The 27,122-nt window shown below is 59.5% G+C and overlaps 2 protein-coding genes across 8 annotated transcripts in view; one reads left to right on the top strand and one right to left on the bottom strand.

The window, feature by feature from the left end:
* Positions 1-17,650, top strand: part of BRD3 (bromodomain containing 3) — a 35,456-nt gene extending 17,806 nt beyond the window's left edge. For 4 of the 5 annotated variants that reach the window (XM_064490748.1, XM_064490744.1, XM_064490745.1 and 1 more), the window contains 8 exons: positions 75-289; positions 2,060-2,431; positions 4,611-4,739; positions 6,836-7,027; positions 7,918-8,153; positions 11,050-11,342; positions 12,441-12,569; positions 17,257-17,650. In XM_064490748.1, the coding sequence (XP_064346818.1) occupies positions 75-289; positions 2,060-2,431; positions 4,611-4,739; positions 6,836-7,027; positions 7,918-8,153; positions 11,050-11,342; positions 12,441-12,569; positions 17,257-17,387 (1,697 nt within the window). In that variant the 3' untranslated portion in view covers positions 17,388-17,650. Of the gene's footprint in view, positions 1-74; positions 290-2,059; positions 2,432-4,610; positions 4,740-6,835; positions 7,028-7,917; positions 8,154-11,049; positions 11,343-12,440; positions 12,570-14,298; positions 15,138-17,256 lie in introns of those variants that run through there. The other variant, XM_064490747.1, reaches the window with a different exon arrangement.
* A 1,540-nt stretch (positions 17,651-19,190) lies between these two features.
* Positions 19,191-21,527, bottom strand: BRD3OS (BRD3 opposite strand). 3 transcript variants are annotated; one of them, XM_031450925.2, is made up of 2 exons: positions 21,440-21,527; positions 19,191-20,893 (listed from the first exon to the last, which is right to left on the bottom strand). In XM_031450925.2, the coding sequence occupies exon 2, from the start codon at positions 20,280-20,282 to the stop codon at positions 20,028-20,030; it is 255 nt and encodes an 84-aa protein (XP_031306785.1). In that variant the 5' UTR covers positions 20,283-20,893; positions 21,440-21,527; the 3' UTR covers positions 19,191-20,027. The 3 variants fall into 3 exon arrangements, with proteins under 3 accessions (XP_031306785.1, XP_031306786.1, XP_064346819.1); XM_031450926.2 differs by having other exon boundaries at positions 21,423-21,518; XM_064490749.1 differs by having other exon boundaries at positions 21,471-21,488.
* Between the last annotated feature and the right edge of the window lie 5,595 nt (positions 21,528-27,122).

Raw genomic sequence — 27,122 nt, 5'->3', positions numbered from 1 at the left:
AGGGGTTGGTCGCAGAAGCTCCCAGAAATGCCTGGCAGAGCCCAGCCAGCTCAGCCCTGTCCCTTGTCTTCAAGGTTCACAGCAGGTGGTGGCCGTGTCCTCTGTGTCCCCAGCCGCTCCCTTCCAGAGCGTCCCCCCTGCTGTCTCCCAGACGCCCGTCATTGCTGCCACCCCTGTGCCAACCATCACCGCGAATGTCACATCGGTCCCCGTGCCCCCGGCTGCTGCCCCGCCGCCCCCCGCGACGCCCATCATCCCCGTCGTCCCTCCCACGCCTCCCGTGGTCAAGGTGAGCGTCCCCAGGGTGCGACGCCGCTGGGGGTCCTGGATCCAGGCAGGGGTGGGGCTGGCAGGGGGAGCGCCACCGCTTCCCCCAGGGCACCGACCGCTCGCCGGGTACTTGGCACCTGTGACTCTGGAGTGGCTCCTCGGTGCCCGCGAGGCGGGCCGTGGTTCCTGACACGGACGAGGAGCCCGAGGCCGGAGCTGCAGGTCACACAGCTGGTGAGGGCGGCTGCGCTTGGACCCCAGCTTCTCTGGCCTCTGCAGCGCGTGGGTCCAGGTGGGAGGGCGCGGAGAGCAGAGGTCGCGGCCGGGCCCTGCAGACGCTCGCACTTGGATTTCCAGCGGTCGGCGTGGGGAGGGCGGCGGCCTGCGCCCCCGCCAGTGTGAGCCCACAGCCCGCTCCCCGCTTGCTGGGAGCTGTCCAGGCAGGGCCCGCCCCGCTGGGGCTGCGCTCCGAGTGGGTGCTCGCTGCGAGGCCTGGGGCCAGCGAGGACTGCCGAGCCGCCTGCTGTGGGCAGGCCCCGGGCCGGCCACTGACGTGTGTCGTCTTCTCCGATTTGACCCTCACAGCGACCCTCTGGGGCAGACAGTATTTCCCCCATCTTTCAGATGACGATGCAGGCGCCCAGAGGGGTTAAATGGCGCCCCCCAGGTAAAATGCCGCCTCCGCCGCTTTCCCTACCCTGTGGCCGTCACTGCCTGTATTTCGGGCGGCGCCTGGCCGGGCCGCCCCCCTCAGCGCCCAGCTGTCTCGGAGCATGTCCCGTTTGCCATGGCCGGATGAGCCCCGGGGCCTCTATGGCACGTGCTTGGCCTCCCGTGGGCGCCCCTCAGTGTGTGTGGGAGCTGGCTCGTGCCCTGCCAGCCTGGGGGTGGTGGCTTGGCTGGGGCAGCGACCATGGTGGCGTTCCAGACAGCAGAGGTCTGGGGACTCGGGGCTCCCAGGGCTCCTCCCACAACCTGAGCTGGTCTTGGGGTCGCCCTGAGCCCTGGCTGCAGAACAGGCCCCGGCGGCTGGGACCCCCAGGCACGAGACGTGCTGTCACTCACCGGACACGTCCGTGTGAGCGTCTGCCCTGGACACCCACCCACGGAGGGCTCCCTCAGGCGTTTCAGTGTTTCCTCCTGTGCGGGCAGTCTCTCTCCCACTCCGCTGCCTTCAGGGTCCAGTCCAGACCTGCCCATACACTCAGGCCCCGGGAGTCCTTGGTCCCAAACCTTGTGCTGCCGCCTGCGTCCCCGCTGCCCCCGCCCCGCCCCGCCGCCCGCATGCTCTTCCGGAGCCCCTTGTCCTGCAGCCAGCTTTGAGGCCCTCATCTGGGATGGACCCTGTGGCCTTTCTGAGCAGGGTTCCTCTCATCTCTGCTGTCCCTGAGCCCGAGTCCCACAAGGTGGCGATCCTCGGTCATGCTGGTCCCTGAGCCTTGGCTCGACCGGGCCTGGGTGCTGGCGGGGTGCAGTGGGCCGCGTGTTGCGCCTCACGTCGCTGGGGTGGTGAGCACCCACCGTGACTGCAGGGCCTGGGGGCTCAAGGGAATCTCAGGCAGCCCAGGGGTAGCTTCAGAGTCCAGCCTCACCACCGCCAGCTGTGTGACCTCAGGCCGGCCGCGGGGCCCCCCTGAGCCTCGGCATCGTGTGCGGCGCGGGACGGCCGTGCATGTCGTTGCTTCGCTCGGTGCCTGGAGGTGGTCGGCACTCGGGGGCGTTGCTGCGGCGCTGCTGGTCCTGATGGCGGGTGTGGGTCCTGGGGCTCACTGTCCTCTCGCTGTCACAGAAGAAGGGCGTGAAGCGGAAAGCGGACACCACCACGCCCACGACGTCAGCCATCACCGCCAGCCGCAGCGAGTCGCCCCCACCGCTGTCGGACCCTAAGCAGGCCAAGGTGGTTGCACGGCGGGAGAGCGGGGGCCGCCCCATCAAGCCACCCAAGAAGGACCTGGAGGATGGCGAGGTGCCCCAGCACGCGGGCAAGAGGGGCCGGCTCTCGGAGCACCTGCGGCACTGCGACAGCATCCTCAAGGAGATGCTGTCCAAGAAGCACGCGGCCTACGCCTGGCCCTTCTACAAGCCAGTGGACGCCGAGGCCCTGGAGCTGCACGACTACCACGACATCATCAAGCACCCGATGGACCTGAGCACCGTCAAGGTACGGGGGCGCTGGCCGGGCAGCACCTGGCGTGGTGCTGGCGTCCTTTGCGGGCCCGACCGCCGGCAAACATGGCCTCAGGGCTGCCCGGGGCCCCGGCTCGGGCCTGGCAGAGTCACGGAGGAAGGTCCGCTCTGCCCGCTGGTCACTTCGTCTGCAGCTTCCTTGTCATCTGTTCTTCTTGAATCCGGATTCATTATTTCGTCTTATTTCCATTGTAGTGCGTTTGCCTGTCTCTGTAATGCCAGTCTAGGAGGGGCTCTGCTCCCTCACTTAACAGAAGCGGGCCCCGGACGTGGAGGTGTCAGAGCTGAGACTGTTGCCCAGGCCTCCCCGTTCCCGGCCAGGCTCTTCTTGCCCCGGGGCTCCTCCCTGGTCCTTTGCTTCGGGTCAGGCAGTGCTTGCAAGCAGAGGAGAGAGCCTTGCCGAGGCCGCGATGAGAGAGTGGGGCTGCGGTTAACTAATCTGGGGCAACGCTGGGCTCCCACAGGTCTTCCCTGAGCTCCCACATTGGGCTCGGGCCCCGGTGCAGCTGTCCTCTTTCCGCCTGGCTCGGTCTCTGGCAGTCAGAGGCATGCCCCTGGCTTAGGGCCTGGCTGACCCTGGAAAGGTGCCCCCATGAAGGGGGACGTGATCTGTTGCCATCACTTGGGTCTGGGCCCTGAACTGCTGGTCTCTGGCATTCTGCCCTGTGTCCCAGGACCACCACCCTGGGGCCGAATCTCGTAGAAAGTCTTCCTTCCCCCGAGGGGCGGGCCGGGCCGGCCATCCAGAGCAGTGGCTCCTGGGAACTGGCCGAGTCAGGCGGGCCCGGCTGGGCTGGTGACCCAGCAGCGTCCTCACTGTCTCTGACCCTCATCCTAATTGTGAGGGCGGGGCGCCGGCTTCCTCAGACACGCTCAGTGCTGCTGGGGCCCCGCCCGTCCTGGGAGCCCAGGAGGGGCAACTACTTTTCTTTTTTTTTTCCCATTTGTGTGAGTAAAATACAGACATTGGGTCATAAAAATCCAAGCAGAGCAGAGGCAGGTGGAGGGGAGACCTCACCTCTGGTGCCGTCGGCCCCTCCTTTCCAGAGATGATTTGAGCTAATGGTTGGGTCCATCTTTCCTGATTAACTCCTGACTCAGGCCAGTTCTTCTGGACAAGGTTTTGACCATGGGGCAGCGGTACTCAGGCTCCCAGATACACCAGGAAAGTGACTGGTGGCCAAATTAGGACTGGAGTCCAAGAATTTCACGGAAGTTGAGAGTCTCAGGTGCCCGTTTGTCCTCCCTGGCTGAGTCACCCTTGAATGGAGAGGCTGTGCAGAGGGCCGGAGCCAGGCAGCCACAGTGCCATTGGAAGCTCTCCAAGGGCCAGAGAAGGGAGGTGTGTTCTAGGCTGGAGAGGCTGCAGGCCCTGGAGTTGGGGCACTATCAACGCCTCCATCAGGTCCGGGGTTTTGTCAGTCTCGGTGCAAGTGAGACAGGTGGCGGGGCTCCAGCAACGATGTCCTGCTGCAGTGAAGCAGGGCCCTCGGGGGCAGGGGCACCTCATACCCCTGACAGGAGGTGAGCTTTGTGTGAACCCGTCCAGGCAGGGGGAGCTCAGTTCCTTGCAGGCAGTCTGCCCTGATTGCCAGCTGGTTCTCAGTGTCCGCCTCGTGGCGTCCCTCGCTGGACACACTCTGTTCCCTGCATGCAGCATGCCTGTCACCAGCTTTTCCCGGTGGGGTTGCCGGGACCATCTGCTGCTTCTGTGAAGGCAGGCTGGCTCCCAGCACCTGGACTCTCAGGAGGGAAGACATTAGATGTCTCATTCCCTGAACTGCGCAGGTCCCCCCAGGTTGGTAGAGAGCAGGTTTTCACCAGATGTTCCTCAGTGCCCCACAGCTCCTGCAGACAGGGACTGTCGTGCGTGGAAAGTCGCCCCAAGCGTGGAGCTGGGAGCTCTGGGTGAGGACAGGGTTGGGTGGTGGCCGTGGGGCCAGGACTCCTAGGAGCACCTTTTCTTTTCACCCAGGGCGTCTGTCTGTCTGTGGGGTCCCAGACCCCACTCCAAGCCCTCTAGCCCCCTCTCTGCTCCTCCCTGGGCTCCTGGACAAGGTCTCAGGCTGGCCGTGGCTGTGGCCGTGCAGAGGCCCCGAGTCGGACGTGCGGGGTCAGGCGGTGGCCTCACACCCAGGGCTTGTGTGTTGCAGAGGAAGATGGACGGCCGCGAGTACCCGGACGCGCAGGGCTTCGCAGCCGACATCCGGCTCATGTTCTCCAACTGTTACAAATACAACCCCCCCGACCACGAGGTGGTGGCCATGGCCAGGAAGCTGCAGGTAACCGAGGTGCTCCGCGGGGCCGGGCTTCTGGCGCAGGTGGGATCAGGGCAGACACCCAGGAGAGACACAGGGGTCACCGAGAACATCCAGCCTGGAAGGCGTGGGGCCTTGTGGGGTCAGGGGGCCTCATCCCCAAATCGCGTTTCTCTTTGGTGGCGGCTAAGTGGCAGCTGGGCCCCCTACCTGCTTCCCAGGGACGTGGTGGCGAATGGGCCAGTTTCAGCCTCCCAGGCGCTGCAGGCCTGGGTAGCGGCAGTGAGCAGGCGAGGATGGCGGCGGTAGGGCGGAGACAGAGAGAAGGCAGGTGTCTGTCTCCCTGCACTTCGCTGCAAGCCAGGGGCCCGCGATTGCGAGCCCGCCGGTGCGGCACGTGGGTGCTGTGCTGGGTGATGACTGTGTGCAGCCTGCCCGCAGCTCTCCTGGCGACAAGGCGGACGGCGTGTGGGAGAAACGTGAGGCCTGCTGGGAAGCGCAGTCTGGCCTGCAGTGGCGGGACTTGGTGTCCGTGCACACAGATCTCACACACGGGCTGTGTGTGTGCGTGTGTGGGGTCATCTGCCAGAGCCTGGGGGCTGCCACGGATTTTCACCTGGGTCGGTACACGGAATCTGTTCTTTATTCTCTTTGCAATCACGTGGGCTGTTGCCTTGATAAATAAATAACAGCACCTCTGTTTTAAACATGATACACTCGGAAGACGTTCTTTTTGGAGGAAAGAGTGAAAAAGTGGATGGACACCCATCCCGGTAGTTTTCTTTTCAGAGGCCCCAGGAGGTTTGTTCCACAAGCCGTTCCCAGCTCCCTCTCAGGACCCTTCTGGAAACCCCACGCAGTAGCTCAGGAGCATCACTTCAGGTCCCGGCCCCCGGCGGGGTTGCAGGAGGAGCCTCCTTCCCTGCCTTGGTCCTGCCGACCTGTCTTCCCTTCTTCGTGCCCATGGGCCCTGCCGCAGGCCTTTCCCAGCTCTGGCTGCTGTGCGCTGTCCCTGCTGGGGAATGTGGCAGAGAGCCCCAGTGGTCCAAGTCCACCAGAGGAAGCCCCCAGGACCCAGGTTGTGTACCGAGACCATACCCACTGGGTCATGAAACCAGAGGGCTTTGCCAAGCCCCGCACAGTCATTGCTCTGTGACACTCCTGAACCTCGTAAATTGCTTTGTAAAGAAACCAGGCGGCGCTGGGGGCGGAGTCCCCAGGCCGGCAGCTCTGACTCTGTTCCCACAAAAGGTGGTGTCCGCAGTGCAGCCACAGAGGCTGGGGTCTTCACTGCTGATGACGATTTAGTAATTGCGCGGCCGGCCGTGTAAGTCAGGCTCGGGCTAGAGCCCATCGCTGCGGCGGCCACCAGGTCGGTGCCCTCGGGGGACCTTCTGCCCAGAGGAGGCCAGGCCGCAGCTCTGTGTGGCAGCGTAGCTCTGAGACGTCTTTATACCAGGAGGGGATTGTGGGGGCCCAGATGCACAGTAGGGTCTTTCAAGAGCGGGACACCTGATCAGTGGGGCTGCAGCGCATGTGTGTAAACCAGGTGTACGTGGATTCAGGTGTGTAAGCTCGGCAAAGAGAGCCTCCCTTCGCAGCCACTCGTCCCATCTGCGGTGAACCTGGGCCAGCAGGGGATGGGGACCCTCGCCGAGCATGCTCCCAAGGCTGCGAGGTGCTGGCAGTTTTGATAGGACTGCTTCTTGAGCCAACTTTGGGACCTAACTCAAAGAGCGAGAGGGGCTGCTGCAGTAGGTCACAGAGGAAGGATGCAGGAAGGCGTGGGCCGGCTCCCAGATCCCGTGGCTGGGCCCAGGAAAGGGGGTCCTGGGAAGGCCCCCTCGCTGTTTGGCAGAAGGTGGCCGCCTCGGCCTGGATGCTGAAGGACACACAAGTCTCCTGCCGGAGGCGTGCATATCCAGCCAGAGAGCTTGTGTGCTGGCTCCTTGGAGGCTGTGTCTGGCCGTCAGCCCTGTGTTCCCTGCCCCAGGACCGGCACTCAGTGCCTGGGGAGGGAGGGTGGGACAGAGGGCAAGCTGGGGGTGGCCCAGTCTCCCCGACTCAGAGGGGCCGCCTGTGGGTGTCCAGGACCTCAGGTGGCCCCTGCTTTCCCACAGGACGTGTTTGAGATGCGGTTTGCCAAGATGCCCGATGAGCCGGTGGAGGCGCCCGCACTGCCCGCCCCCGCGGCCCCTGTGGTCAGCAAGGGCACCGAGAGCAGCCGCAGCAGCGAGGAGAGCTCGTCGGACTCGGGCAGCTCAGACTCGGAGGAGGAGCGGGCCACCAGGCTGGCGGAGCTGCAGGAGCAGGTGGGCGGCCGGGGCTGGGGGCCGAGACAGGACCATGACCCAGTCCTGACCAGCCCTCGACCCGAGGTTTGCTCTGGTCACGTCCCCCCCCCCCCCCAACAAGTCACCACCATCCTTCACCATGGGGGAGGGGACCCAGGGAAGGCGTCAGCTCTGGGGGCGCCCTCAGTAGCGCCTGCAGGCCTGGGGCCACGTGAGCCTGACTATGTCGGGATGTCCCTGGAGTCCTGGGTGCCACGCCCTGCTCCAGGAAGTTCAGGGAGGCACCTGCAGAAGCCGCATCCTGGCTGGCCCCAGCAGCTGGTTACACTGAGGTGGGCCGGGCGCCACGGCTCCTATGGGAACGAGGGTGTCCTGCCTCAGCCTCTGCCCACCTGTAAATCGGTCCTCCCTATCCTCTTCACTCTCCTAATTTGCAAAATGGGACCAAGAGGGGCTTGATTTCTGGGGCCTCCCGCAGGGAGGAGACCGCAGAGTAAGGTGGGGCGGAGCCTTTGAGCTGGGCCGCGTCAGACATGACAGTACAGGGACGAGGCCCCCGGGGGGCAGCCGTCGGGCCGGGGGCCGCCCACGCCCTCGGGGGGCTGCTGGAGTGAGCAGCACGTCCCGCACATAGCACGCTGCCAGCCGCACAGCAGGCTGGGTACGGGCCAGCGGCTGCCCACGGGCGGCTGGGGAGAATCGCCTTTGCGCAGGCGTTCAGACCTCTCTCTAGAGACCCTTGCTCATCTGGGAAATGAAAACTAGGAAGAAGGACAGAGCTACTGTGTACCAAGTCCTTCCGGGGTGCCCGTCCTGGCAGGGAGACCGGGGCCCCGGGGCTCCCCAGCCCCCTCCCTGCACAGCAGAGGCCGCCCCGGGGCGCCCCCTCAGCCGCCTGTGTCTTGCAGCTGAAGGCCGTGCACGAGCAGCTGGCTGCCCTGTCTCAGGCCCCGGTGAGCAAGCCAAAGAGGAGGAAGGAGAAGAAGGAGAAGAAGAGGAAGGACAAGGACAAGGACAAGGACAAGGACAGGCACAAGGCCAGGCCCGAGGAGGAGAGGAAGGCCAAGGCCGCCCCACCCGCCAGGCAGCCCCCGCAGAGGAGGGCGCCCGCCAAGAGGGCCAGCAGCACGACGGTGGCCGGCAGGTGGGCGCCCTGCGGTGGGAGGGTGCCCGTGCGCAGCCCGTGCCCCGGTCCCGGGGCTGCTACAGGAGACGGGCCGGGGCTGCTGGCCCTTGTCATGCCCACCTCGTGGAGAGGTCTGGGGACCAGGGTCTCTGCTGGGAATGCTGGGCTCTGCAGGGCGCCACCCAGCCCCCTGTGGGGCCGGCCTCCATCACAGGCACGGGAGCCGTCACACTGCCTGGCGTGGACCTCAGTGTCTCGAGGCTTTGGGGCAGTTTCCTGATCTGGGCTCGGGAGTTTCCTGTGGGGGGTCTGGGGCTCTTGGCACTCCGTTCCCGGCTTAGCTGGTGGGCAGAGGGTCAGGTGGTGGGATCAGGCCTTGACGCACAGTGAGGCCTCTGGTCCCCACAACCTTTGCTTTAGCTCCTGCCGTGGCCAGGCACTGGCCCGAGGAATGCCAGCCACAGACCAGCAGGGACGACAGAGGGAGGTGAGGGCAGTGAGGGAGGCATTCAGGACCGGAGGAGAAGGAGGGCTTCCTGGAGGAGGGAAGCTGCACAGAGGATCAGGATGGGGTTCCAAGAATCAGGAAGAGCAGGCACAGAGCCATGGAGACCAGTAGATTGTATTCCTGGTGGGAATTCAGACAAGGTCAGACCCGCGGAAGAACAGAGGCCGGGCCGGGAGGAGGGGCGGCGAGGCTGCCGAGGTCACCGGCTCTGTCGAGGTGTCTGCGTCCTGTTCTCCGAGCAGATGAAGGGGATTCATGAAACGTCTCAGCTGGAAGCGGCTAGGCCTGGCCCGTGTGGGGGATGGGTTAATGGAGGCAGGATTGGGCGGACGGTTCCTCCCCTTTGGAGGTTATTGGGGTCACAGAGGCAAGAGAGGCCGGTGCAGCCGTGGGGGTGGAAGCGTGCTGCTTTGAGAGCCGTTTGTGAGGTGGAGTGGACAGGCCTTGGTGCTGGAAGTCAGAAGAAGGGCACACGGAGCCACCAAGTGGGCAGTGAGAGCAGTCGGAGTTCTCTCCTCCCTCCCTCCCTCCCTTTTGGACGGGGAGACAGGAGTCAGGTTTCCTGTTCTGCCTCTGGTTTTGGTATCAAGAACGAGTTGGAGTGTGTTCCCTTCTCTTCTGTTTTCTGGGCAGGTTTGTAGATTGGGTGTCAGTTCCAAGTGTTTGATGGAGTTCACCAGTGAAGCTGTCTGCGCCTGGAGTCTGTGCTGTTGGAAGGTTTCTAACCACAAATTAAGTCCTTTTCGTAGATACAGGCTGGTCAGGTTACCGGTTTCTTCTCCAGTCAGCTTTGGGGTGCGTGCACGGCTCATCACCATGGGTTTGTGATGCTCCCTTGTCCTTCAGCGTCTTCCGGGTCTGTCGGGATGTGTCCTCCTTCGTCCCTGGTGTTGGTCGTTTGTGTCTTTTCCTCAGTGAATCCAGAGAGAGGTCGGTCAGTTTCATTGGTCGTTCAGAGAACTAGTGTTTGACTTCACCGGTTTTTCTCTTTTCTTTTTCTTTAATTTCTGGTCTGTCTTCTGACGTTTCCCTTTCTTGATTTGGACTTAATTGGTTTTTCTTTTTCTAGCTTGTTGAAATAGAAGCTTAGATTATTATTGATTTCAGAACTTTAAAAAAAAATACTAGCATCTTAATGCTATGAATTTGCACCTAAACGCTGCTTTAGCTGTATGGACCCCACAAATTTGACATGTTGTGGTTTCATTTAGTTCAAAATGTTTTTCAGTTTCCTTTCAGGCTCTCCTTGACACAGGTTATTGAGAAGCACATTGCTTAACTTCCAAATATCTGAGGCTTTCTTCCAGATGTTTTCTAGTTACTGGTTTCTAGGATCAGAGAACATACTTTGTATTTTTCAACTGGTTAAGATTCGCTTAATGGCCCAGAATGTGGTGTGTCTTGGTGAATGTTCCATGTGGACTCGAAAAGAATGCATATTCTCTTGCGTTGGATGAAGTCTGGTATAAATGTCAGGAGGAAAAAAATCTTAAAAACTCTAAAAAACAAAAACATGTTAATTAAGAATTTGGTTTGGTGGTGTCATTGGGGTCTTTTCTGTTCTTGCCTGTTTGTTTTATTAATTACCGAGAGAGAGTGGCTGAATTCTCCACCTATAGTTGCAGACTCTCTGCTTCCCCTTCGTTGTGTCAGCTCTTGTCTATTCTGAAGCCTGGCTTTAGCTGCACACATGCAAGGACTGTGGCATCCTGGGTCAGTGGACCCTTCGGTCGCTTTGCAGTGCCCCGCTTTTCCCTGGCGACGTTCTTTTCCTGAGGCCTCCTTTGTCTGAAATGGTCACAGCTACTGCGGTTTTCTTTCGAGTGGTGTTCACGTGGCACAGCCCCCCGTCTTGTTACTTTTAACGACTCTTGTCATTATATTTAAAGGGGGGCTTGTGTAGACAGCGTGTAAATTGGGCTTGGTTCTCATCTGATCTGATCACCCTTTTCTTTTAATTGGTGTGTTTGGACCATTTATGTTTAACGTGATTACTGATACACTTGGATTTCCATCTCCTGTTCCGTTATTTGCTGTCTATCCCGTTTTTTTTTTTTTTTTTTTTAATTATTCCTTTGTCCCCATTCCTGCCTTCTTTCGGGCTATTTGAATATGGAGTGAGTTTGACCTGTTGAACTTGTGGTGCCTGTGGGGTTTTGAGGGGAGCTGACTGCCATGGTTGTTTCCTGGCCCAGGCCTCCCCGAGCCGGGGGCGGCCTCTGCGTGACCTCTCGCTGGGTCCTCCACGTCCCTGAAGACACACGTGCAGTCTCCAGGCAGTGGCCTGGCTTCTCTGTTGGGGCACTGCTTTGGGCTGCCCCTTGGTCGGGGAGCCTTGTCCTGGAGGGGGAGGGCCTAGGGCAGGGCTCGGGGGCTTCAGCCGATGCCCCCTGCCTTCTGTCTCAGACAGCCGAAGAAGGGCGGCAGGCAGGCATCGGCCTCCTACGACTCGGAGGAAGAGGAGGAGGGGCTGCCCATGAGCTACGACGAGAAGCGGCAGCTCAGCCTGGACATCAACCGGCTGCCGGGGGAGAAGCTGGGCCGTGTGGTGCACATCATCCAGTCCCGGGAGCCCTCGCTCAGGGACTCCAACCCCGACGAGATAGAGATTGACTTTGAGACTCTGAAACCCACCACTTTGCGGGAGCTAGAGAGATACGTCAAGTCTTGTTTACAGAAAAAGCAGAGGAAGCCATTCTGTAAGTTGTCGGGGCAGAGCGTCGCTGCAGCCCCTCCCCGCTCCGCCTCCCTGTCCCCATCGCTCCTCCGGTCCCGGTGTGGGGTGGGAGCCAGGCAGCTTCCGGAGGGGAGTGGGAGCGGGTCTCCGGCTGCTGCGCTCCTCACCGCCTTCCTGCCCTGAGGACACAAGGATGTGGCTTCTGTCTGCTCAGCCAGGGTCGAGGGGCTTGGCTGAGACCGGCCGCAGTCCCCCCTCAGCCGGAGCGCTTCCTCCCCTGCTCCCGGGCAGGTGGGCAGCACTCGTGTGCCTCAGCCTTCACCAGAGCGGGCAGGACCGCGAGGTCGGCCCCCAGCCCGATTCACTCACATTCTGGTGGGGGCTCCCACCACAAGCCTCCCTGCGACTCCATTTGGGGCCTGGGCTGCAGGTGACCTGCCGGTGGTCCCCTGCCTGGGCAGACCGGTTCCCTTTTGCTGGGGGTTGAGGGTCCAGAGGCCTGCCAGCATGGACGACCGCTCGGGCTCCCCGGGAAGTCACTGACTTCACTGGACAGGAGCGAGTCACTGCCTGGGTCAGCGGGTCCTGGGGAGTGTGAGCACAGGCTGCCCTCAGGCGGCAGGAGGGCGGGGCAGCCGCCCGGCCCTGAGGAGCACGCAGGCTGCACCTGGGCTTGCGTGTGGCCCCTCGGGGTGCGTGTCCTCGTGCGCCGCCGGGGCAGCGCCTTCTCCTGGACGGAGCATGGGCAACCCCGGCAGTCAGGCACACTTGACCCTCGGTAAGTTGCCGGGGGGCTCAGAGGTGGTGCTGCAGGTGTGCTAGGCGGTGGACTGGGCTCCAGGGCAGAGTCCGGGCCTCCCTGAGGCCAAGGGAGAGCCGTGGCTGCGGTAAAGGAGGACCAGGGTCAGAGGCCCGGGCTCTGGCGGTGATTCCGCCCTTCACACAGGGCTCTGCGGAGGCGCACGTGTCCCGTCGGTGCTCCGACAGGAGCGGGAGCGGTCTGGCCCTCCTCGGGAGTCCTGTGGTTCTAAAGGAAGAGCCAGGCGGGCAGGGATGCCGTGTCTGCTCAGTCACTTTGGCCCCTCGGGAGCTTGGCCTCAGCTCCTGTGCTCTTCCGCAGCGACCAGCGGGAAGAAGCAGGTGGCCAAGTCGAAGGAGGAGCTGGCTCAGGAAAAGAAGAAGGAGCTGGAGAGGCGGCTGCAGGATGTCAGCGGGCAGCTGAGCAACAGCAAGAAGCCCGCCAAGAGAGGTACCCTCGCGGGCCGCCGCCCACGGGAGGGCTGGCGAGGGCAGTGGGCAGCAGGCCTGGTGTGCACGTGGGGGTCCACCTCTTAACCCGCCGTGTTCCCCCGGAGGAGGCTGTTACCCTCCTGAAACCCTGATTTTCCTTCCTGAAGATGGGGCACCAGGACCCTGGCCCTGGAGCGGGGCTGAGCAGATGGGAGGCGCGTGTGGAAGCACCGCTTTCCAGAGCCCCTAGGAGAGGGCTCTTTGGTAGGGCCCAGCTGTGGTCTTTGGGGGCCAGACCCCACAACTTGGGAGGGATGGGAGCCCCACCCCGCAGTGTCAGTGGGTCCTGGCGCCTAGCAGAGAGCTTTCTGGCAGTCCCCAGATAGTAACACCAGTTCCCAGCCAGTTAACCAGCATCGTAGGAGGCTCTGACTTCCAGCCCCCAGGCCCTGCACTTTGTGGACTGTGGGGTCTCACTTTGGGTGTGCAGGTGATGGATTCCTTGCCTCCTTTCTCTGGGGCCTGTAAGAAAGGTCAGACCTCTTCTCCTGGCCCCAGGGGCACGAGAGCCCAGGCAGTGGTCACAGTCTAGGGCCCATCTTGACCCTGGAGCAGCTGGGTGCCACCATTGCCGGGCCCTGCATGCCCAGGGCCAGGGTGGGGCTGAGAGGCCCCGAGTACACCCTGAGAAGGGCAGGGTGGGCGGCTGCCTCATACTGCTCCGCCAGCCCCTCCGTCCATACCCCCCTAGGTTCTCTTAGCAGGTTGCATTCATTTTTTCCCAGTTTCTAAGCACCCTTAGATGTGTTGACCTTTGAGCTGTTTTTATTCACATGTCTGATGCCAAATGTGTAGGTTTTCCTCACACCAGGTCGCCAGTCTCTGACACGAGCTGGGCATCCAGGAGCTCAGCTCAGCTCTGACACTGCCTGCTCGGGGCTAGTGCAGGCCCTGTGGGTTGACGGCTCAGCCCCCACAGGACTGCCCCCACCGCAGATGCCAGTGCAGGGCCAGGCCTCCAGCGCCTTTGGCTGGCGGGCTGTACCTCAGGGGTTCCCACAACCCTTCCCTCAGGTTTGAGAGTTTGCTGGAGTGGCTCACAGAACTCAGGAATGAGAAGTTAAACCCAGTATGGTTTGTTATTAAGGATACAATTCAGGAACAGCCGAATGGACGTCATGGGCAGGGTATGGGGGGCGGGGCGGGGCGCTTCCACGCCCTCCCCAGCACACCATGCTCCCCGCACCTGGTGTCTTCACACCTGGAAGCCTTCTGAATCGGGAGCTTTTATGGAGCTGTCTCTGGTGCCCGCCTCTCCTTGGAGACGGGGGCTGGGGGAGCTGAGCGTTCCCACCCCCCAATCACTTGGTCTTCCTGGTGACCAGCCCCTGTCCCGTGGCCATCTGGTGGCCTCACCTTCAGCCACTCATTAGCACAAACCGGGGTGTGATCTTGAAGGAGCTCCTTGTTAGTGATTAAAGGCGGTCTTGCCTCTGAGGAGACCTGAGGGCTTGGGGCGCTCTCTGCCAGAAACGGCACGGTGGCCAATGCGTTCCTTGTGCTGTCACAGCCGCCTCAGTGCGCTGATGCGTTTCCCCGGGCGTTTGTCACTGCTCGCTAAACCACAGGGGTGGGACCGCGTGGGCCGTGCGCGGGTGGTATGAGCGGAGGGGCCCCCGGGCGGGCGGGCGGGCTCTGGGCGCGTGGGCTGCGGGGGGCAGGCCGCTCATCCGCTGCGTCTCCCCCAGAGAAGCCCGGCCCTGTGCCCCCCGGGGGGCCGAGCCGGCTCAGCAGCAGCAGCTCCTCAGCGTCCGGGAGCAGCAGCTCCAGCGGCTCCAGCTCAGACAGCAGCGACTCGGAGTAGACGCGTCCTCCCCGCGAGCACAACCGGAGCCGCCGCCCGCCGGGACCTGCAGCGCCCCTTCTCGGGTTAATACACTCCTTTTGTTCGTGGTGTGCGGGTTCTCTCCTTGACTCAGTGTTACGCTCTCTTCCAGTTCTTGCTTTAATAGGTCAAAGCCCTCTTGTGTGTGGACGTGAGGCTCTGTGAGAAGCTGTGAACGGGCATAAAGTCTTTCCTTCGTAACTGAATTCGATCCCTGGGAGGTGACGCCTTCAGGCTCTGACCTGATGGCCATAGAGAAATGTGTAAGGTGTGTCTGAAGCCTCTTGCAGAAGCCCTCCCCTCGTTCCGGCTGGTCTGTAGCCCCGGGGTCTCTTCGCGGGAGGTTCTCAGAGACTGCGCCGTGTTTGAAGGCTGTTAGCTCGGCACAGCTGGCGGCATTTGCATCCCTGGGGGCCTGGGCCCCTGCGCTCATGTCCGAGGGCTCTGCCTGCCTGCCCGGAGAGCCAGGGCTGGGCCGAGCGGGGCGTCGGCGGGGCGCCAGCCAGAGCGCTCGGGGCGGGGCGGGTGCGGGGCGCCGCGGCGAGTCCACCCGGTCTCTGCGGCGTCGGGAGTTCCTGGGAGGGAACGCGGTGGCTGCGTGCGCAGTGCACAGGTTTCCAAACACTGAAACTTTTACCTCAACTTTAAAAAAAAAAAAAAAATTAAAAAAAAAGACAAAAGGAGACTTTTTTGTAAGGTTTAGCAGTTTTCTACAAAAGGCCAGCCCGACGTGCGTCCCCAGCTCGTGAGTGCTGCCCCCGCCGCACACTCTGGAGCCGCCTGCCCAGCTCCGTGTATATATGAGAACTTTATTTATTAACATCATTGGTCTTTTTTTTTTTTAAAGAAAAGAAAAAACTGCAAAAGAAACGCATTTTTAAGAAGCAGCAGAGATGCAGGCCTTTTAAGTGCTGTGAGGCGAGCCCGGGGCCTGCCGGACGGGGCCTGCCCCCAGGTGCTAGCTCCCTGCCCCCCCCCCCCCCCGCGGTGCTCAGTCACGTCACGGCCACGGCCACAGCCACGGCGGCGCGCGCTCCCGGGGCCGTCGGGTCTTCGTTTCGTTCTTTCGTGTGTGTGTGTCTGAAATTTGGAGGCTTACAGGTAGAGGCGGCCTCCAGCCGCGGCGTGCTCTTCGTTTCCACTTTGCTTAGCTCTTCTGTGTTCACCGCTGGTCTCTTCGGGACTGTTTTAAAAGAATTCAGCTTAGGGAACCCCAGCTATATGATATAAGCTTTGTAATCAGAGAGAGAAATGTATAGTAAATCTAAGTCTTGATTTTTTAACTTTCTATTGTAAAAAAAAAATAATAATAATATACAGAGTTTAACAGAAGGTTATGCTTGGGTTTTGTTTTCTCTGGAGGCTGCCACGTAGCCTTTGAGTCCTGGGACACCCCGTGCCACCCACCTGAGCCCTGAGCACTGCGGCTTCGGCCAGGAGTGCCCGGGCCCCGGGGTGGGCGCCGCCTCGCCCCCCAGCCTCCAGGGGAGGGGTGCAGCCCCCACGGCAGTCTTCCAGCCGGCCATCAGTGGCCTGGCCGGGCTCTCCCTGGCCTGTCTTCTCTCTCCGGGGTGGAGGAGCCTCTGGACCCAGGAGGGTTCCTTCCCTCGAGACTCCCCAGGGGCTCCCTGCCTGTGCATTTTGCAGTCAGCACAGAAGTGACTGAAAAGGGGCATTCTCCCAAGCGTCCCTGTGAAGACCTCCCCGAGGCAGGTGCTGCGGGGAGCCATGGGTGGCCTGGCCTCCTGTCCGGGGGCCGGGTCCTTCTGCCAGCCTTCAGGATGGACAGGCGGACTAGTCCTTGGCGTCCTAATACTTGGCGGTTTTTATAAATCATAAAATCAGCTCGGGTCCCGCCAGCCCTTGTGGCCAAGGACCCCTCGATGGGTGCGGAAGGGTGTGGAGGGCTGCTGAGGCAGCGGGTGGCGGTTTGCCAGTTTTCTTACTGCCAGTGATTCTGGCATTTGGTGAGTTTTGAGCCAGTCTGTTAAATTTTTCACGAAGTCTTGTTTATAATAAAAACACAAATGGATTTTAAACTTGCCATTTTTAAAAGTTGCCCCGTTCTTCGAAGGTGTTGCCTAATCAGATGTTTACTGGAGAATTTAAACTCAATGGACGGGATTACTACACAGCAGAGTCGCCAGGTCTTGAGAGGGATCTCGGGGGCAGGTGCGGCAGGCACGGGTCTGGGGAGCAAACAGACCGGGCCGAGGGCCTGGAGGGGCTGGGGGCTCCCGTGAGCGGGAGGGGTCGCCATGCTGGCCACTCGGTGGGGCACTCCTGGCCCTAGGGCTTAGCACTGGCTAAGCGGAGCGTCTCCGGACACCCTGGTTCTGGGCGAGGGGGGGTCCTCAGACCACCTGTGCCCCTCGCTTCCGGGGCTCCGCTGGCTCTGACACTCCCCGAGGGCAGCGTCCGTGCTGAGCAGGTGGAGTTCATCGGTGCCGCAGTTTTTAAGGGCTTCCTGTCCAGGCTTGAGAACTAACTGCAGAGTTTTGGGGGACCTCTCCCCCCCCCCCCCCGAGGTCAGCTTGTGAGTGTTCACCATTTCCACCTCTCTGTGTTGGAAAGCAGAGCTGCTCCAGGGCCCAGAACTGCAGGACAGGCTTTCGGGGGAAAGGGCCGGGTTAAGTAGGCTGGCCACGCACAGGAAGTGGAAGTGGCTTTGGAAACACTCGTGTGGTGACCCCTGGAGGCCCAGGGGCGGGCTTCGGGTGTTAACTGAATTCCAGAGACCCTTGCTCACTCATCTTGCTTACAGACTGTTGACACACATTTTCTTTTTTGTTTGTTTGGTTTTGTTTTTGTTCTTTTGCAGCATTCACATCTTTTATCAGCGTCCTTTGGGAAAAACCATCACCCACGATAAAAAGATTTGTCACACCCAGTGTAGCGCTGTTCCTCCATACTGGCGCAGCACTTCCAGGAAGCTTCCTTTTTTGTATTTAAAGCATTACTTTTCTGTACGACGTGCATGCAAGTTGACCGTAACTTTTCTTAACCTTTTTAGTGCCGTTCCTAGTATATTCCTGTAAATGTCAGTTACTGAAAATGAGTCCAATGTAAGTAGTTTTAGCTTGTTTATTGCAATGCTGGCCTCAACACAACAGAATAAAAATGGTAGAAAGTACTCTTTGATGTTTCTGGTAACCATGGACCCTTCTCCTGGGGCATTTGTTTTGTTTTCATAATAAAAGAAAGAAAAAAAGAGGCACCTGGACGTTCCTTTTCCTGCGCTCTCTGGCCTCCCTTCTCCCCTCACCAGCGCGGACGACAGGGTGCAGCCCTGGTTCTCACATCCCACAGCTCCTGGCAGGAACACCGGAAGCATCAGAAGGAGGTTTTAAGAGCTCGTGGCTGTGGTCCTCAGCCCGGCGGGGAGGCCCGGGGTTGAGGGCCTCGGGTCTAGGGGTGTGACTCTCCGCATGAGCCGCCCGCCTTTGCAGACATGCAGGACCGGGCGCCTGTGTCCCCGCTGCACTCTCAGTCTGCGCCCAGGTGGTTTCCGAGACTAGAGGCATCTAACGCTCGCCTGGCTGGCCCAGACATCCCCATGGAGCCCTGTCAAGCGGGTGGGCATGCTGGGTCCCCCCACCACATGGGACCCGGCACACGGTGGAGGCATCAGTGAAGGATGAGGGGCGGTGGAGACAAACGCGAGTGCTGACAGTTTCCAAAGCACTCAGGCTGCGTGAGCCAAGCCTGGCAGAACTTCCCTGGAGAGGAGGGCTCTGCCCAAGTCCAGGCCCTAGGCCACCTTCCTCCGGCACCTCACTGCATTCCCTCGGGGGCACGCGTCACCTGGCTTAGACCCCTGGCCCTCTCTTACCCAGACCAAGCTCCCCTAGAACGGGGACTGGCTGGGCCGTGTCCACCTCAGCTGGGGAGGCCAGCCACCCAGGCCCCCCAACGCAGATGGGCCCTCCCTGCATGTTAAGCCGCTTAGCGCCAGCTGTCTGTGGGAGCCTCAGGGCACGGCGGTCACCTGTGCATCCAACCAGGGCTTGCTTTCCTGGCCGCCGCTCTCTTTGTGGGGCTGACCCGGCCACGGCACATCTAGGTTAGTCCGAGGTGCTGTGAGTGCGCCGTGCAGAGGCGCTGCAGGTAAGCCTGAGTTCGCTTTCTTCCCAAACAGGGCTTAAGTCGAAGGAAGCAGAGATGTTGACAAAGCCTGTCTACTGGGGAGTTCCATTGTCAGAGGCCTGACTCTAGATGCACCAGGCCTCCCTCTCCAGCTCCGGGAGGCACTGAAGGACATGTGACTTCCCAGCCTCCCGACCTAAGGCAGCATGCAAGAGGGGGCTCTCAGCCAGATGTCCCCTGGCTGGATGTCTGATGGGGGGGGGATGCTGTCTGCTAGCTGACTTGCACACCGGCCCGAAGAACCACGCACAGTGAAGCTCCGGACGCACCATGTGCGTGGCCAGCAGGAAGGCCTCTGCCCACCAGGAGCACGGCCACCCAGCCGTTCAAAGCGTGATGGAAATGCCCTGCCTGTATGGCTGAGCGAGGAAAAAAGTGGCAGGACAAGCAACGCACGCGCCCTTCCCGCTGCTGACCGTGCTGCCTCTGGGGAGGACGCTGGGATTTGCCTCTTGCATTTCCCTGTTGGGGTTTTCAGCAATCTTTAGGTGTTCCTGTTAGGAAAAAGCTGAAAGCCAAGTGACCACAGACAAGCACATAAAAATAAGGAGTGAGGCAGGAAGGGGCCCCTAAAGATGTATTTAGCAAAGACTTGACTTTGACAAAAGATTCTTCCACACTGGCCTTGCCACATGGGCTTTAATTCCAGCAGGCAGCAGAGCCTTTCAAAATGACGCGGAAAACCGCCCACAGGTGGGCCAAGGCTGCCGGTGCGTGGTAATGACCAACACACAATGACGAACACTCGGAGCAAGGAGGCTGAAATACTATCAGCTGAGAACCTGCCTTTTGAAGCCCTGTGATTAAATTTGAAATCCCTGTAAACAACTGGTGCGTAACTTAATGGATTTGGGGTTTCCCTGATGTTTTTTGGATGCGTTTGCCCTCAAGTCTCAAGTATTAGGAGGCCAAGTATAGAAGCTACACACACGATGCATCACACGCAATCAGTTTCACAATTAGAATCAAAATTCAAGGGCCACAAAGTTCCCGCTGAAATGCCGCAGCTGCTGACCATTTAAGGGAAGTCCACCTTGGTCCTGCAAGTGGGTTTTCGACCACACATGATGCCAGTTCCACCCCCTGTTTCTAGCTCTGACCCATTCTTTACCAGGCAGAAGTGAATCCTAAAAACCACCTCTGAGCATGTGGAAGGGCTGTCTGCAACCACGGCGTCACTCTTGCTTGATTTCTTTGGAAGCGGGACCAAAGCTGCGTCTAGAGTGCCCCGGCCTGGGCTGTGCCTGCAGCACCTGGGAGGTCAGAAGGAGCCCGGAAGCCCAGTCCCCCAGCCCCCTGACTGCCCGCGGCCTGGGGCACCATCTCTGAGATTCCTGGGTCCCTTCACTGCATCTCAGTCTTTATGTTCACTGTTCAAAACCTCCCCGTAAGGACTAGGAGTCAGCAAGACAGCTTGGAGCCTGGCACTGGTTTTTCACCCCAGAATCACATAATCGTGCAGAACTTGGACTGCCCTGTGTCCCGGGAGACCTCGAGCTTGTTTCTGTCCCGGACTAGGATGGCCTCGTTTCCGTACTGTGAGTACCACATGCTTCGGCTCCTGCTCAGGTACGTCCCCAGCGGCACAGATTCCAACTTCTGCTGCTGCTGCTGCCAGATCAGCAAGGACGTGTCCCGGTACCGGAGCCGGGCGTAGCCTTCAGACAGGGCTTTCTCCGCCAGTGGGACGCGGCCACTCATCACGGGCCGGAGCCTTCCCTCTCCTGGGCTCCCATGCACCAGGCCTCTCTGAGCCAGTCCTCGTGGACAGCCGCCAGCTGCTTTGCACTAAATGCACATGCTTCTCAGCTCTTGAGTTTGAGGATTCCTTACTTAACTTAATGGTGGAAATGAGAAATTCAGGCCACTCGGAGGCCACACCCTTATGAGGGTTCTTTGCAAGGAAACTTGAGAGGCACCTCCGAGCATTCTGAAAAGACACCTAAGAACCACACGTGAGACAGCAAGGAGGTCACCGGCGCCCCGGCCGCAGCGTTTCCCCGGGACGGCTATGTGCGTGTCACTAGCTGTGGAGTGGACAGGGGACACGTGCCAGGTGTCTGCTGCGATTCTGACAGCGCGGCTTGGAGCACCTCATCTGAAAAGACGAACCTGGTGTCCCCAGTGAAAGGGCCTCGTACAAGGAGATGGAAACTGACAGCAGCCCCTCTCAGGGCTCCCCGCTCATCCGTGCCCGGCTCGGCTTTCAACTCAGCAGAGGTGTGCTGACACCGGTCATGGTTTTGGAACCAGCATTTGTCCAGTGCTTTTTTTTTTTTCTGGCTAGTCTTCAACTCTTCCCGGAGGTGATGCTGCAAACAAATGAACGTGCTGTCAGGTGTTGGGGAGAAAAGGGCCCCAGCAGCAGTGGCAGAATCGCTCTTAACTCTGGGAGTCAGAGCGTCAGGCCACGCTGCCCCCGCGCGTCGCTTCTGCAGTCGCGCGCGCCCTGGGGATGCGCACAGGGGGCCTGGGTTTAAGAGGCCGAGCTGTGCCTCAGCCCAGGCCTTTCACTAACTAAGCGGGGGCGCGGGGGCGCGGGGTGGGGGGGCGGCGATCCCGGGGAAACCGCCCATTGGGGCGTTAATGTCTAGACCTACGACGGAGGTCCCAAGAGCCCGACGGGACACGGGTTCGGGGGCCCGACCTGCCCGTGCCGGGGACGCTGGTACCCCCTCCTTTCTGCTCCACGCCCCCGGGAGGCCCCTGGGCCGGAGAGGAGCACGAAGCCGGGTGAAAGCCTAACCGGGGCGCCCCCCGCCCCGCCGCGCGGCCCCGCCGTGCGGGTTCCTCCTCCCGCGAGGCCCCGCCCTCCCCGGGGCTGCGCCCCGCGCCCCCCACCCTCCGGCTCGTGTCACCCGCGCGGTGGGGCCTCGGCGACGCGCGGACCCCGGGCTGGACGCCTCCCGCCGGGCGGCGCCCGTTGGCCGCGGGTCCGCGTCTCCATGGCAGCGCCGCAGGCATGCCGAGCCGAGCGCCGAGCCCGGGCAGGCCGGCGCCACGAGCCGGAGCCATCGATCGCCCCGCGGGGGGGGGGGGGCTCCCGCTGGGGGCGGGGCCTCTGGCGGAGCCCTGCGCCCAGTTTGCTCCTACGTTACTGTTGGTCTTAGCCTCGTATTGATGGTGGTTTTGTGCTACTGCTGCTTGTGTACGTCTGCCACTGCTGTTGCTGTGAGCATTCTTGCCCCTAGTAAGTGATACAATTATTTTTAATAATTCAGTGTTGTCCCGGGGGTACTCTCTTAAAAACAGGTCTCTGACTCACTCATGTCACCCAGCCGGGCCAGGTCCCCACACTGCCATGAAAATTAAGCACTCCACCTCCAAAGCATGCTCCAGTAACACTCTCGTTTGTTATCTGTCCTTTTCCTTACTGAAGTTTCCTTTTCACAGTTTTCCTCAAATGCTAATTAAGAAGGTCGACGTAAGGGACATTCATAGAACACTGAACCCACAACTGTAGAGTGCCATTCTTTATGAGGACACAGAACATCTACAAAAACTGACCATATGCCAGACAGCCTTAAATATACAAGATAATATACACAGATATGGTGTGTATGTGGGGTATATGGAAACACTTGTATTGTCTTTGCAATTTTTATATAAACCTAAAACTTTCCTAGATTAAAATGTAAAAACTTACTTTAAAAATGAGTTAATATGAAAATGGATATGTGTATATCCGTGTATGGCATTGTGCTGTACACCAGAAGTTGACACAACACTGTAAGATGACTATACCCCAATAAAAAAGAAAGAAAGGGAAAAAAATGAGTGAAAAGGAAAGTCACAGAGGTGAGAAGAAATTTGCAATATATATCGTTGATAAGGGACTTAGGGTCCAGCTGGAAGAGGAAATCATGCCAGTGATTTGACCAGAGAGGAATTAATAGAAGGAACTGATCACTAGGTACAAAGTTAACTAGGTAACTTTCAGAATAAAATAAAGACCTCTGTAACATCTCTAGGTAGTAACTGCAGGAAGCAACTGCCACCTTAGCAGCTAAAAGACCAAAGAGAAGAGGATGGAATTATGAGAATGTAGAGACTTAAAGGAGGGACACCAAAGAGCTGAAACTCAGAGTTTTGAGGTGGGGACACCGACAGCTGGAGCTGGTGTCTCTGCATCAAAAATAGGGTCCCAGCAGGGCCAGGACTAGACCCTGAGCAGGGGGTGCCAGCCGGCTGCTGCCCCTGAGTGACGGCCTCATGGATTTTGTACCCATTGGAAAAACTGCAGACTGGATTCAGCTGCTGCTTCAGAAAAGGAAACGTGAAGAATTGTTTCCAGGGGACTGCACGCTGACGGGAAGCTAGCAGGGAGCAGAGAGCAAGGTCGCGCTCCCTCCTCCAGCATTCTCATCTCCAGCACCCTCTCCGGTGGAGCCCCCTGCTCCCTGCAGCACAAAGCAGAGGGCGAAGGACGTTTAGATCTGCGTTAGTGGGAGAGGTTTACTGGCGGCAGGCAAAATCGCCCTCATGGGCATAGTCCTGCCGTTTGTATGTACATTTCTACACATGTCTGAGCCTCCAAACAATAAAAGCAAAACAAAGAAACAAAAAGACCCTAACTCTCCATTTCTGCCTAACAAGATGCAACTCTATTTGATTCAAGAGTGAGACAGTCTCACCAGTGACAGATGAATGGATAAAGATGTGGTAGATGCATAGAATGGAATACTACTCAGCCATACAAAGGAATAAAATAATACCATTTGCAGCAACATGGATGGACCTAGAGATGATCACACTAAGTGAAGTAAGCCAGACAGAGAAAGACAAATATTGTATGATATCATGTATATGGGGAATCTAAAAAAGAAAAAAAACCTGATACAAATGAACGTATTTACAAAACAGAAGCAGACTCACAGACATAGAAAATAAGTTTATGGTTACCGAAGGGGACAGAGGCAGGGGGAGGGACAGACTAGGAACTGGGGTTTAACAGATGTACACCACTGTGTACAAAACAGCTAAACCACAAGGCCCTCCTCTACGGCACAGGGGACTGTATTCAACACCTTGTAATAACCGATAATGGAAAAGAGTCAGAGAAAGAACAAACACATGCATGTGTGCGTGCATGGCTGACTCACTTTGCTGTACACCTGAAACATGGCAAATCAATTAGTCTTCAATTAAAAAAATAAGAAAAAAGGAGGAAGACAGTCTCACCACCTCCCCAGACAGAGGGGGTATGAGGTCCCGCCGCTGTAGCGTCCGCCTCTGGGCTGTGTTCATTGCTTCTCCTCCTCAGTCTCCTGTCTGAATGTTGTTCTACCTGAAACTAAACTGGAAAGTTAACTTCCAACAAAACGCACTGAAAATCACACGGGGAATGAGGCGGATACAAATGTAGAGATCCTTAACATACAATGTAGATAGGTGCAAACGTGAAGGAGTGGCGGTGCGAGTGTGTGCGTGCCTCCAGGCGGGGGACACAGGCACTGGTGCTGCTCGCTGTGACCGTCACAAGGCCTCTTCTTCGCCCTCAGTAGGATCCGCTGGCCAAGACTTCTTCAGCTAGTGGGCTGACGTACACCGTCGTTCCTGAAGGGCATAAACCCTGTTATCCTGCCATCTGTCTGTCTGTCTGTCTATCTGTCTATCTTTGGACGCTGTAGCTTTCCATTAACTTTGCTATTGGCGGCAGAAATACTAAAATGTACCAGCAATGACGCCCCCGGCTTCCGGATGTGGTTCTCACGCCCTCAACACGGAGCAACAGCTCACTTTCTCCTTGGCAGTAGGACTCCACCGGCCCAGCCGGTAAGGTGACCCGCTTCTCAGCGTTTGGATCCAATGACCCCAGACTCCCGAGCAACAGTCTCCTCCTCCAGATCGCAGAAGCCATTGCTGTGCCCCCTGGCGGGTCCAACCCTCTCTGAAGCACCAGGACTTCCAGGTCATCAGAGCTCAAAGATGGGGGGCAGAATTAAAACCGATGGGAGGCATTGCTGGAGGTCCAAGGAGCCACTGCCACCTCTGCTCTCTGATTCCCAGACACCCGGGGTCAGGCTGGGCGACAGCACCAGGTGTGTCTCCGGATCACAGCACACACCTGAATCTGTGAGCCGGGACCTCCAGCCCTCCTGGCGTGGTTCCCAAGGGTGCGGCACCCACTCTGCGGGCCGCTCACTCTCAGTCAGGCGGGCCCTCTGGGTGACGGGGCGAGTGCAAGACCAGTGGCTTCCACGAGCGAGAGCCCCTGCGGCCCAGCGTTTCCCTCCTGGCTCGGGAGCCCTGGGGCGGGACGGGCATGGCGGCCACCCCGAGTCTGGGGGCGGTGGAGCCGGCCGAGGAGGTAAGGGCAGGGAAGGCGAGCCCAGGGTCTGCGTGCGTTCCAGCGAGGAGCGTGCCGGGCTGGGGCTCCGCGTCGGCTCCGCACTGGCGGTGGGCAGGCCAGCTTCAGGGGCGGAGGTGATGCGGCCCTCTGTGCTGAGCCTCCACCCCTCCCGCCACGATCACTTTACACACGGGCCCGACAAGCAGGCCCCCCACTGGCTGGGATGAGAGGCTGAAAACCTCAGCAGGAGGGTCCTCGTGTCCATCTGATCGCTGAGAGCTTCCTCGGCAGTGGATGGGCCTTGGAGACATCCTTCCACCAGGACACAGGGATGGTCGCAGCCAGTGTCCTTTCTAAGAGGCCCATCCAGCGCCTCTTCCCTGGAGCGCCTTGTCACCAAGCTCCCAGTCCTTTTCTTTCCAAGCGCTTAACCGTCCAGCTAAACCGGTGCGAACAGCTGGAGAATCACTGTGGACCAACGCAGCGGAGGACCATTCAGGCACGAGAAAGAAATGAAGTGCTGATGCAGCCTCCGCACGGGTGAGGCTGGCCAGCATCGCGCAGAGCGAAGGGAGCCAGCTACCAAGGAGCGCAGCTTGTCCGACTGCTTGGACGTAAAACGCCCGGGACTGGGCAGCCTGCAGAGGCGGAAAGCAGGACCGTGGCTGGCCAGGGCTGGGGCGGGGAGTGGGAGGACGATGGCTAACAGGGATGGGGTTTCTTTCAGTGAGGCTAAAATCAGAGTGGGTGAGGCTCGCATAATCCCGAGGCGACACTGAAAGCCTTTGACCCGCACACCTTAAACGGGTGCGCTGCCGTCGTCTGTGAACTGCGTCTCCGTGGGCAGTTTTTAAAAGAAGAATCAACGCTTTCTCAAGACGTCCGCAAATGGAATAGGAAATCCGATTCTGCCCCTTCCCAAAGGCAAGGAAAGATAGGCAGAACCCACCAGAACCAACTTCTCTGCAGCTCGGGAAACCGGCCAAAGGCTTGCAGTGACACGGGGACACTTCTCTTTCAAGGCTGACTGTGGTTAAGAGCAGCCAGCTTTGTGGCGCTTTACTTTCTCCCACCCCCGACTTCCCGCACAGACCTTAAGAGCATCGCACTAGCGTCAGCCCTGCCAGCTCGGTCTACTGGGGCAGAGAAAGTGCAAAACTAGGCTAAGACTTGACCCCCAGGCTTCGAGGCAGCAGGCAGACTTGATGCCAACATACTCCTCAGACAACACCCGGAGGTTTAGCAACAAATGCAGCTGCGGTCGTGGGAAAGGAAGGATGGAGCCAGGAGCCATGAGGACCATCCCTCGAGCCTCAAGGACGTCATCAAGTGCCCAGAAATTTAGGAATGTTGCAGGCCTGGGACCACTGTGTGTCCCCACCTCCGCCCCGGCCCCGCCTCCTCGCTCTGAACGGGAGCCTTTCGGGCAGCGACTTAGGCCTGTCCTGCCTTTGCCTGTTGGGTGTGTGGGTGGGGGCCGATGCCCAGGCTTCAGTGCGTCAGTCTTTGGACAGACTGTGCACCGTGAGCCGAGCCTGAGGAAATGCACCTGCACCGCCTTGTTTGCACCTGGACCTGGTTTTGACGCTGAGAACACGAGGCCAAGATTGACGAGCTTTTGGGGCGGGGTCTTGGAGGGGTGAATTATTCTGTGTGTGCATGGGGTGGGGAGGGTGTAGTTCAGTGGTAAAGTGTGCACTTAGCATGCTCAGGGTCCTGGGTTCAGTCCCCAGCACTCCATGTAAGAAAAAAATCGATTTTCTGCATGTGCAAGAAATACAAACAGTTCACAGCCAGAACATGGGCCGTAACGGGTTTAAATATGTCCGCGAGTTCCTTGACACCCTGTTGTCAAAAATGGAGCCGGATCGCCCTCTCCTGGGCAGGGCTGGCCTTGGTGACCCTTTCACGTGGCAGAAGTGACACCGTGTGGCTTCACGGCTAGGTCCAGAGATGGGGGTACGTCTTCCCTGGCTCTCTGTGTCTCAGAATACTTGCGCTTAGAACTCAGCTGCCGTGCCGTGTGGAAGCCCCGGCCACACGAGGGCCCTCTCGGAGGTGTCCTAGTCAGTAGCTTGAGATCCTAACTGACGGCCAGCCTTCCAGGTGACTCTGGCCAGTGCCAGCCCCCCAGCCCCCAGCCGCCTGGGGCACCTGAGAGGCCTCAAGCCAGAACCACCAAGCTGAGCCAGCGAATCCTCCGAACCGTGAGAGATATTGATAAATAACTGTTGTTAGGCAGCGAGGTT

This window comes from Camelus dromedarius, chromosome 10 (assembly GCF_036321535.1).
Source record: "Camelus dromedarius isolate mCamDro1 chromosome 10, mCamDro1.pat, whole genome shotgun sequence".
In the NCBI taxonomy this organism is placed as follows: domain Eukaryota; kingdom Metazoa; phylum Chordata; class Mammalia; order Artiodactyla; family Camelidae; genus Camelus; species Camelus dromedarius.
This window is presented reverse-complemented; position numbering and strand designations above follow the sequence as displayed.

Coding starts and splice junctions, on each gene's coding strand:
- BRD3OS (XM_031450925.2), bottom strand. CDS start 20,282: ATGAGTGGCCGCGTCCCACTGGCGGAGAAAGCCCTGTCTGAAGGCTAC.